Source organism: Triticum dicoccoides, chromosome 3B (genome assembly GCF_002162155.2).
Source record: "Triticum dicoccoides isolate Atlit2015 ecotype Zavitan chromosome 3B, WEW_v2.0, whole genome shotgun sequence".
Lineage (NCBI taxonomy): Eukaryota > Viridiplantae > Streptophyta > Magnoliopsida > Poales > Poaceae > Triticum > Triticum dicoccoides.
Genome location: NC_041385.1, coordinates 789,622,429 through 789,634,296, shown reverse-complemented (window position 1 = coordinate 789,634,296; position 11,868 = coordinate 789,622,429). Strand labels below are relative to the sequence as shown.

Genomic DNA, 11,868 nt, shown 5'->3' with positions numbered 1-11,868 from the left:
CTTGCTGTAAAGTGTGTGTACTGCCTTTCTCGGCCTCGGCTAAGTTAGCTTCTGGCCCGGCCCGGCCCGTTTGTCTTGCTATCCGGTTTCGTCTCGCCCTCGTCTCCAGCGGCCCGGACGGCGAGCCGGAGACGGCGCCCATCTCAATCTCAACGTAGCGGCACATCGATTCCCGGCGACCAAACGATGCGGCGGCCGGCGGCGAGGTACCCTCCCCAAGTCCCCCTCCCCCCTTTGCTCATGTACTGTAAAATCGTTTTTTGTTTTTGAGAACATGTGCTGTAAAAATCTCGTTCCTGCTTCTGGATGTGCACGAACCCTAGGAGCTCAAGAGGAGATAGAGTGGGTTGAGGAGGAGGAGAGGCTGGAATTGATCCAAGTCTTACAAAGCGAAATTACTTGCCCCCCTTTCAGTATGTGCGTGTCGCTGCCGGGTCCTGGAGAACTTTCGGCAGATCTGTACTGTCTTCTTCTTATCTTGGGTTCTCTGCAAGTGCGCCGGCTTGGTTGCTGCCTTCCCTCCTTGCAAATAGTTAAATCTTACTTTGTCGTACATCTCTAATGGTTCCTTGAGACGACTTGTTTCCATATGCCTCCCACTCATATTTCTTAGCAGATTGCATAGGTTCAACCCATCGTTTATTGTCACTGCTCTCTGTTGATAACATAGTTAGAGGCGACAGGAGGCTGCAGAGAACAATGCTTCCTTTACAAGTGTCAATCATGTGAATGGTTGGTGAGCACATTAACTATTCATCCCTGCTATGTCGTAAATCTTATCCCTAGGGTCAATTAAGTCCAAACCACACACCTTGGTATTACACTACATTGCTAGTGTCCCTTCTTCTGCTCGAAAATCAGTGGTGTTGAGGTGTTTCTACAGCCATATAGAGTGTGACGTGTGATGTGTTTCCTTATGCTTCCCATTCATAATGTACTGGTGCGTAACAACCCATCATGATTGTCATTGCCCTCTCTCTCTTGATGGTACAGTAGAAAGGCCCAAACTAAAACAATTATATCATCTAGAACAATAGAAGATCTGAATATTAAGGATCTTCCGTTTGATTTGATGGTTCTGCATCTAATGAAAACAGAGGAAAGACATATTTTAAATGATGTAGCGAGCAAGAGAACAGGCTAATGATTGCTGATGGGATGTGAGGGTCACTGCCTCACTGGCAGGCGTGGTCGTGTAGCAGCCCCACATTGTGGTGAGTCTGGCAGAGGTTAAATATGCTAGCTGCGTGAGGCTGCAACTTTGTGTGTACCTGTGCGGCAAGCAATCACCCAACGCTGGTCAGTTGCTGAAGTACCAACCTGATTCGTCCATTCACTATTCGACTGGTTCAAGGACTTCAATGTCTTTTTGAAATCAAAGCAGTGCTATGTAAGCGCGTGTTGTGTTGTTGTACTATATATATCTATTTGCTTAGTATAGTTTTGCTAAATTTATCTCAACAAGAGCTCTTTCAAGTCCTGATCTGAGAGACACTGAAATTTGTAACAGTGGTTAAACTGTTCTTCCATAAAAAGTTCAAATTGGCTGATTCTCTCCTTTGTTCAGTGTCTCTGTAGCATCGAAGGTTCAGTCTGTACCCAAGAAGGCCAAAGAGATGATACACTTTTCTAGAGATCAGCTGATTGGGTTGGCATTTGTTGCATTTGGCATCATATTATTTGTGGGTTTCTTCTACGCAGCTGTTGTGTCCAAAATGCTTCCGCCTTATGAGAACTGGCTTCTATCTGCCATCCAAAATGACAGGTAAAGCTTTCAAAACAAAATGGATGATCACCAAATTGTTTTTTTTTCTTTTCCTTTGTAGTTGATGTTTAATTGTGGACTTTTCACTAAGTTATTGTAAACTATTTAGCAGAATATGTAGATTTTTACGTGCCTGCCTTATTGTATACTAAGTTGAATCTAGTTAGAAGTTGATTCCATTTACTTTGATCTTTCACTTACCAGGTATTACTGCCTACTCGTGCCCTTGACACTTCCCGTGATAATTGTGGCTGTCTATCTGCATTGGCTAAGCATGAAGATGTTCAAGCATGCCTGAAGAATTGCACATCTGTTTTGCAGAAGCCAGTTTTCTAGCGTAAATTTTGATGGCAACATACTAAATTGACCTCATGGTGTCATTACTAGATATTAAAATGAGCACATTTATGTGTAGAAAGTGTAGTTGTATTTGTGAAATGCTTATGGTGGAAAATACATATTTATTTGTTAAATGTTTATGTGATGGAAAATGCACTTGTAGTTCTTATATACATATTCACGTGTTAAACAGATACTAGGTTGATAGATGTATATATATATGTCCCTTCTGCCTATGCTTATGCCCTGTGTACCATATTTCCTGTATTGACCCTACAAATGTGTTAGCATAGTTTTGTGCTGTCAACACAAACAACCGTTTCTTGTTATGTAGAAACTCTTCTCTTGTTCCTTTGGTGTGTCACTTTGTTTTATTCTCTGCTGATGTTACTTAGTAGCATTGCTCGCATCTTGAAGCTGGAAAGACAATGCCATGGCGTTTTTTTAACCCCTTTTGCATAATCGCAGATGGCTAACTCGGTTCTCTATTTCTTTATCTTCCGTGTCTATATATATTATATCTTCTTTGATGTGTGTGTGTGTGTGCGCGCGCGCGCGCCTGCCCTCCCGCATACCTTCCTGTTGCATACCCTTAGGGAGTCCTTTCTTGTTGCATACTCGTAGGGAGAGGAGACAATGATGCTGAGGATGCAAATGTCTCCGTAGTAGTCCTGAATGCTATTTTTCTTGGACTGTTATCCATGGGACCATGGGTATCCATCTATGGATAATTTTGTAAAGATGCCACTGTCCAACCTAAGCTTGCTATATATTTGCTGCATGGCTCAATCAGTCTTTCATTTTTTTAGCCATCTGTACCAAGGATGAAGCAGTTAGCGCAAACAATTACTAATTCATCTAAAGGGAACCTTGGTCTGAACCACACCGTATTTGGCAGAGTAAAGCAGATAAGCCTTTCCTCCTATCTTAATCGTTCTTTACATAGCTGGGTCAGTTCTGATGCGCCTAGTCAAGCACCAATGCAACATCATGGTCATCACGGCCATCATCACCATCACCATGGTCATGAAGACAATAGGCATTTGACTCCTGCTCCTATCCCGATACATATTTCTGTACATACATACACCCAGATATGGCAACAAGGCAAAAAAAGGGTTCCTGTGACGCCAGCTGCTGAGCCTGTAGGCAATGATCACCGGTCTAACCATGCTGCTGCTTCGCCGCCTAATCCATTATCACCTTCATCTGTTCGTCATACTCCACGTAATCCCAATATGCACAATAGATCCCCCCATGCACGCCCTCCAAGTGAGCGTGCAACAGGACTGGTCCTTCTGCTGGAATGCCGCATGTGACCCCTGCGCTGCATTCATGTGAGTTCTTTTCCCCCTTTTATTTTATCCGTACTTGTCAGTGATTGTTATTTTCAAAAGATTCATTGTAAAATATGGGCAAAGGAAGTAAAACATCGTCCAAAGGGGTAACTATTCAACCGTTACATACTCGGAGGAGAATTTTGATGCTTCATCCAAGTTTTAGTTGTTCTAGTCATATTTTCTGCTCCTGTGGATAATACAATAAATCCAGTTCATTTGGTTGGTACCTTGGCAATATTGATCTTAGTTGCCCAACTGATGAGTTGGATCATATTTTTGCAAGGTTTACTTTCTTTGATAATTGCTTGTGCATTCATCTATTTATACCTCTGTCAGGTAATTTGAGTTCAAGATGAGCTCAGTCCATTGAGATTAGTACTACTAGGTAATTTAATTATATCATGATAAAATACAACAAAGATAACATTCAAATGGAACAATTCATTTCTGGATTACGGCTTTCTGTCTATTAAGTCTCATGCGCATCTCGAAATCTGTTTGATTTACTATGCCACTTAAGGTATGTTTCTCTAGTGCTCTATTTAGTATGTATATTTTTCTTGGACAGTTATGGATCGGATAATTTTGTTCAGCCTAAGCTTACCATATATTTTCTGGATCAGTCGATCAGCCTTCCATTTTAAACCTATTTACCTTGTGTAGCATTTTTTTCCGAAGAATCATGTCCCCGCTTTCACTAACTATCTTGTCCCATTGACCTACACTCTGCAGCTAATGCTAGCCGGAGGCTCTCCTGTCAATGGGTCCTGGTACCCCTCATATATACCCTGCTTTGGAGCCTACTATGACAGAAGAGAACCCGTGGCTAACCAGACGATTCGAAATAGAGATTTTCCAAGATAGAGGACAAGGCGCCTCTTGGTTTTCTTCTTTTCCGGTTTACTACAGCCGGCCGGGCGGGTGGTGAAGCACAAGGCAGCACCCCCCCTTGCCTCAGGCACGCTGTCGTTTGCTATACGTACTTGTTAGTGGGATGTAAATATGGATGGGTATAAGGCAAGTAAGCAAGGCAAAGAATGGGCAAGGAGCTGTGCTTGTAGTGGTCAAAGCCACAACGGTGGCAGGCCCTTCTCTAGCACATGCATATGCTTGGCCGGGTTTGCCATGTACTGCTGCTGTTCAGAAGAGGATTCTTCAAATGTAAAAGCCTTTCTTTTTACATGAGATGGCATGGCTTTTGCCACCGGTCTCCGCTGGCTTGGTTCTGCTTATAGTTTTGAGCTGCTTTGATCCCTATGCATTGTTGCCTGTGACATTCTGTCGATTTTCTCTTTTCTGTATCTTCATGCTGATGCTGATGTTGTTGCCTACGGAGTTGTGGTAGGAAAGAATGTTCAGAAACTGGGTTCAAGTCCTATACTTGGTAATCCAACTTATTTCAGTGGTTAACTAGCATGCACATGCCTAAGAAAATGATTGTCCCGTCTAGGTCACCACAACTCTTTTGCACAAAATGGTTCCTTCTGCCTATCTGCACACAGGTATTTTCCACACAACACTCACGCGCTCACCCGCACTGTGAAAGACCGGACCGCTGTAAGTCTGCAACCAGCTTTGTACCTCTGCTACCCGTGTATACTCTAGACATGCGGGAGGCTGGGCAAATGGAAGGAACGCCTCCATGGAGGATGTATTTCCAAACACCTTGAAGTTGGAATGCACTAATATTGTAGCAAGTGAGGCAACTGGAAGCAAAGACCCAGCCAAAAACGTATTTCTGCACACCTTTCATTCCCAATGCATACTTATTACCACTACTGTTTTGGACATCTGATATTGATCGCCTTTGGTAGCCATGGTAAAAGGGGCTATGTAGGCAAGAGTGTGTATATAAGAAGGCTACATGCAAGGATATGAGGCAGGCATGCGCGTTCTGAGCTTTATAAGCATGACCCTACTGAAAGGTTGGTAGGCATGTTAATTAGCCCCGATTCGTCAAAAGGTGTTATTTCAGATAATTTACTGCTCTTGAAAATGCATGATCATACAATAAATATAGGCAATCGTACATATATGCTCCGTCCATTAAAGTATACAGAGGAGCCACAAAATATAAGAAACTCTCGTTAGCAGGCTCCACCCTATTTTCACAGTTATTTCCTCGGACGCAAGTGCAACTCAAAGTCATTCCAAGGGAGTAGAATCATTGTGCAACTAAGACAGGGGAAATGCTTTTGTTCTTCACAGTGAGATAGATGGCGGCACGATTTCTGTTCGCCCCATCGTCTTCCTTGTTTTCCACTCTATCGCAACATCTTGTCCAACAATGAAGATGTGTTAGGGTTACTGCCGCAACCTCTAAACCGGGATTTGGTAGGTGATATTGATGGAGAAGTACATGACTAGATTGTAGGCATAGGGGACACCCACCATGCTTCCTCTCTCTACCAACGATGTTGCTTGGAGTGACACATCGATTCCGGTGACTAGTGATGCACGGAATGCGTCGAGGTATACTCCCCATGTCCCCGTTCTCCCACTTTGCCCGTGTACTGTAAATTCTTGTTCCTGGTTTGGACAACCTAGCCCTACCCTCATGCTAGTTATGGATGAAGATGACGGGGATCCATAAGCCAATGAATGAGTTCAACATGCCAGCTCTGACTGAGTTTACAGCATGGTTAATAATATAGCCAACAACCGGCTATATGAAGTTGCCATGCTAACTATAGCCAACCTAATAGCTCATTTGTACAATAGTTAGTCGTACTAGTATGCTATGTCATTAATATGTGGACAACTTGGACTTATATGGATTAGATATGCTAACTTACTTCTCATTTCTTACTCTAAAGAAATAAAAGAAAAGATTGTTGATCATAAAAATGAAAAATCCTTAGAGCATCTATAACCGGAGTGGCATAATTTGACCCCTATACGTCCGCGGACTCATCCAGACGCTATGCAGGCATGTGTGCTCTAAGCCCTAATTTTGTCTGTGGATGCAGCCAGGACCATCACTTTTCTGTTGAGTAAATAGGCAATTTCTCGATTAAATTAATCCACGAGTAAATCACTAGCATGGCATTGACACAAAATAAACGCATATTGATATTCAGTCAAGCAAGCACATACTACGCTAATTTTTTTGACCAGAAACAGTAGGAGTACCTCCCACTGTAATATATATTAAGTTAAATTAGTGACACTGTACATGGTAATTACAATCCGTCCCCTCTTGAGGGGTGGGATACAGGTGCTAGCTTACAAGGATGCGAGTATGTGTGGAATGTATTGTTTCTGTTCTTCCCTAACTCTATGGATGAGCATGGAGAAATCCGCCTTGAGTCTATCTAACCAGGAGGTTTTGGAGGGTATGATCCTTCTAAAGTGCTTGTTATTGCGCTCCTTCCATATACTCCAAGCAGCCAACAAAAATAATTCCATAAAAAGAGGTCTATTCCAGTCTTCCTTGGCTTTGGAGATGTTGTGTAATCTTGTGTTGCCCGGGAGCCAAGAGAGACCAATGTGGGACCAGCAGTCAGCGCTGAAATGGCACTCAAAGAATAGATGCTCCAACGCCTCTTCGATTTGTAATCCACATAGAATGCAATCGTGTACCTCTCCAATATTGTAATGTCGTCGTTTGAGCATGTTCCTAGTGTTGAGGCGGTCAGAGAGTAGCAACCACGCGAAGACATTGATTTTCATGGTTGACTTCGATTTCCAAATCCATCCGAAGGCTTCATGTGCTTGAATTTCTCGAAAGTAGAATGTATAGTATTGTTTTCTAGTGTAGATGCTGGTGTCGCAAATGTATGTCCACTGGTCAAGCTCATTAGAGAGCTGGATGTCCATAACCTCAGATTGTAGCTGTCGTAGTTCTGCGTGCGCCTGGGGGGAGAGTGGTAGATGAAACGCCGCTTGTAGATTCGTGATGCCCAAGTAATCTTTGACAAACGGGTCCTCATTTATGACGTAGGAGAAGGCGCGAGGATATGATTCAGCCAGTATTCCCTCTCCCCACATGTCCTTCCAGAAAAGTACATGTTCTCCCTTTCCCACATTCGCCTTGGAAATACCTCTATAAGTTGGCATTAATTTGGTCACATCCCTCCACCAAAAGGACCCGCAAGGATCGGAAGCATGTGGACTACGCTAATTGCAGAAAGATCTACGTATAACGCTAGCATGGCTAAAACAGAAAACAGTAGGAGCGGGATAAACGAGTTATACCCTCCAGTAGGCCATGCAGAGGTTGCGGTGTTGGTGGCAGCAGCGGCGTCCTCGGCGGCCTTCTTGTCGGCTTCAGCTTTCTCGGCGGCGGCACGTTCGGCGGCGGTGGACATGGTGATGATGAAGGCGACGCGGACGTAGAGGAAGTAAATGATCGGAAGCGAGCAGTCACGCAATCGCTGCCCAAAAACCTATTCGCCCCTCACCAGTACAGGAACCAAAAGGGCGTGGTTTCGGAGACCTGCTCTCCCGTCGACCGTGTACGCGGCGGACGGGATGGAGTCACCGGTGGCAGCAGCAGCAAGGGAACGACGGTGGGCATGCGCGTGGAGCAGATGTGATATGTTCGTGGCGGCTAGGGTTAGAAGACACCACACACTTATATAGGCGCAGCCGCGTGGAGAGACGTGGGCTCGACCCACGCCCGAGTCCGTTACAACCCACAATCCGACGTCTCAGATCGTGGCCCAGCTGTCAGAGAACTCTCTGTTAGTGACTGGCAAAAACTAAGGGAACGACGGTGGGCATGCGCGTGGAGCAGATGTGATCTGTTCGTGGCGGCTAGGGTTAGGAGACACCGCACACTTATATAGGCGCATCCGCGTGGAGAGACGTGGGCTCGACCCACGTCCGAGTCCATTACGGCCCACGATCCGACGTCTCAGATCGTGGCCCAGCTGTCAGAGAACTCTCCGTTAGTGACTGGCAAAAATTAGTGCGTAGGTGTGAACTCTCCGTTAGTGACGGGCATGTGCGCTCTAAGCCCTAATTTGCATGTGGATGCAGCTAGGACCATCACTTTTCTCACTGTATGTCCGTTCACATGTATATGATTGATGGGGATAAAGGAGAAAAAAAAGAATAAAGAAAGAGAAAAGGTGGTCGGAGTGGGCCAAATCCGACGTGGCGTACTGCCCGGACATCCCCATATCCTGCCCACATATGGGATGTGTATGAGGGGTGCCGAATATCCCAGAGGTATGGGGGAAAAGTGGGGGTCGTGTTAGGTTGGCTTTTTCACTCTCTCTCTCTCGTCCAAGTTTTCCATCTGGACATATATGGAGGAAGTGTGGTGGTTCGGTTGTAGATGTTACGAGAGCCATTTGATACAACACATGATAATTCAAATATGTGCACGAACCCTATGAATTTACACTAGTAGAAAACAGGGCTTTCGTTCGACTAGAAAAGAGCATTAATCCCGGTTGCATTATGAACCGGGACTAATTCCCGGTTCGAGCGGCGAGGGCACCGTACAGGCATTACTCCCGGTTCAAATGGGACCTTTAGTCTCGGTTGGTGCCACGAACTGGTACTAAAGGGTGCGATGCCCATTAGTATCGGTTCGTGGCACGAACCGGTACTAAAGGTACCGATTCGTGGCACGAACCGGTACTAATGGGGTAGTACCGGTTCGTGCCATGAACCGGTACTAAATGTCCCATTTTCAAACTCTACCCACTGGATCGCCTTTGCAGTTTTGTAAAAAGCAAAATAAATGATAAAAACTTCAAACATTAAAATCCTTCCAGATGTAGTTATGTTACTACATGTACTAGTTAGGAAAATTTAAAAACTTAAATTTGCACATGTTTTGCAAAAAGTGCAGGGAAAATGTAAAATGGCTATAACTTTTGCATACGATGTCAGAAAAAAACGTATAATATATCAAAATGTTCAGCATGAAAATCCGCATCCGATTTTGACCGCCTACGACCGGTTTGCAAATTTTTAGAATCCTCAAATTCTAAAAGGAAAAAAAGTTATGCTCAAATTTCAGTTTTTTTAATTTTTGTTAAATCTGGTCAAACTATGGTCAAACTACTTATTCAAGAAGTATTAGTGTTACTAAATAATTATTCAAGAATATTAGTGTTACTAAATAATTATTTCAGTTTTTTTGAGTTTTGGTCAAATCTGGTCAAACTCTGGTCAAACAATGGTCAAACTACTTATTCAAAAAATATTAGTGTTACTAAATAATTATTTCAGTTTTTTTGAATTTTGGTCAAATCTGGTCAAAGTGTGGTCAAACTATGGTCAAAGTATGGTCAAACTACTTATTCAAAAAATATTAGTGTTACTAAATAATTATTGTTTTTTAGAACAATAGTTTCAAACTCAAACAGTGAAATGTGTGACTTCATGCTCAAGCTAAATTCCTGAGGGTTAATAGAATTTACATCTTACTATTGTCAGGAAAACAACAAGTGCAGACTTGGAAACGAGGGAGAATAGAACCTGAAAGTTAATAGGATTGACATCTTACTATTGTGAGGGAAACAACAAGTGCAGACTTGGAAACGAGGGAGAATAGAACGTGAAAGTTAAGCGTGCTCAGACTAGAGTAGTGAGAGGATGGGTGACCGTCCGAGAAGTTAGATGATTTGGAATGATGAGGGGTGATTAGAGATTAGAGGTTAAAATAATTCAAAATTTTGAAATTCAACAAAAGCTTTCAAAAAAAATCATAAAATTTCCTTTAGTACCGGTTGGTGTTACCAACCGGGACTAAAGGTGGACCTCCAGGCAGCGGCCACGTGATTAAATTGAGCAGTGATGAGGGATGATTAGAGATTAGAGGTTAAATTGAGCAGTGATGATGGGTGATTAGAGATCAGAGGTTAAATTGAGCAGTGATGATGGATGATTACAGATTAGAGGTTAAAATAATTCAGAAATTTGAAATTCAAAAAAATTTCAAATTTTGTTTTAAAAAAAATCATAAAATTTCCTTTAGTACCGGTTGGTGTTACCAACCGGGACTAAAGGTGGACCTCTAGGCAGCGGCCACGTGGAGGGCCTTTAGTCCCGGTTCGTGTAAGAACCGGGACTAAAGGGGAGGCTTTAGTAATGACCCTTTAGTCCCAGTTCCAGAACCGGGACTAAAGGCCCTTATGAACCGGTACATCTCTAATGATTCCTTGAGACGACCTGGTTCCATATGCCTCCCACTCATATTTCTTAGCAGATTGCATCGGTTCAACCCATCGTTTATTGTCACTGCTCTCTCTTGATAACATAGTTAGAGGTGACAGGAGGCTGCAGAGAGCAATGCTTCCTTTATAAGTGTCAATCATACTTTAGCTGTGAATGGTTGGTGAGCACATTAACTATTCGTCCCTGCTAGGTCGTAAATCTTATCCCTAGCGTCAATTAACTCCAAACCACACACCTTGGTATTACACTACATTGCTACTATCCCTTCTTCTGCTCGAAAATCAGTGGCGTTTAGGTATTTCTACAGCCATATAGAGTGTGGCATGTCATGTGTTTCCTTATGCTTCCCATTCATAATGTACTGAGCATAACAACCCATCATCATTGTCACTGCTCTCTCTCTCTCTGCTCTTGATGGTACAGTAGAAAGGCCCAAACTAAAATAATTATGTCATCAAGTACAATAGAAGATTTGAATTAAGGATCTTCAGTTTGATTTGATGGTTCTACATCTAATGAAAACAGGGGAAAGGCATATTTTAAGTCATGTAGCGAAGCGAGAGAATAGGTTAATGATTGCTGCTGGGATGTGAGCGTCACTGCCTCACTGGCAGATGTGGTTGTGTGGCAGCACAAGATTGTGGTGAGTCTAGTAGAGGTTCTATGCTAGCCGCGAGAGGCTGCAACTTTGTGTTTACCTGTGTGGCAAGCAATCATCCAACGCTGGTCACTTGCTCAAGTACCAAACTGATTTGTGCATTCATTGTTCGACCGGTTCAAGGACTCAACGTCTTTTTGAAATCGAAGCAGTGGATGTAACCGAGTGTTGTGTTGTTGTACTATATATCTGTTTGCTTAGTATAGTTTTGCTAGATTTATCCGAACAAGCGATATATCAAGTCCTGTCCTGAGAGACACTGAAATATAGTGTAGTGGTTAAACTGTTCTCCAATGAAAAGTTCAAATTTACCGATTCCCTCCTTTGTTCAGTGTCTCTGTAGGATCGAAGGTTCAGTCCGTACCCAAGAAGGCCAAAGAGATGATACACTTTTCTAGAGATCAGCTGATGGGGTCGGCATTTGTTGCATTTGGCATCATATTATTTGTGGGTTTCTTCTACGCCGCTGTTGTGTCCAAAATGCTCCCACCTTATGAGAACTGGCTTCTATCTGCCATCCAAAATGACAGGTAAAGCTTTCAAAACAAAATAGATGATCACCAAATTGAATTTTTTTGTTTTCCTTTGTAGCTGATGTTTAATTGTGGACTTTTCACTTAGTTATTGTA

The 11,868-nt window shown here is 43.1% G+C and overlaps 1 protein-coding gene across 1 annotated transcript; it reads left to right on the top strand.

The window, feature by feature from the left end:
- The first annotated feature begins 59 nt into the window (after positions 1-59).
- Positions 60-2,279, top strand: LOC119282270. The gene is made up of 3 exons (XM_037562555.1): positions 60-206; positions 1,568-1,765; positions 1,970-2,279. The coding sequence occupies exons 1-3, from the start codon at positions 187-189 to the stop codon at positions 2,061-2,063; spliced, it is 312 nt and encodes a 103-aa protein (XP_037418452.1). The 5' UTR covers positions 60-186; the 3' UTR covers positions 2,064-2,279.
- Positions 2,280-11,868: the final 9,589 nt, after the last annotated feature.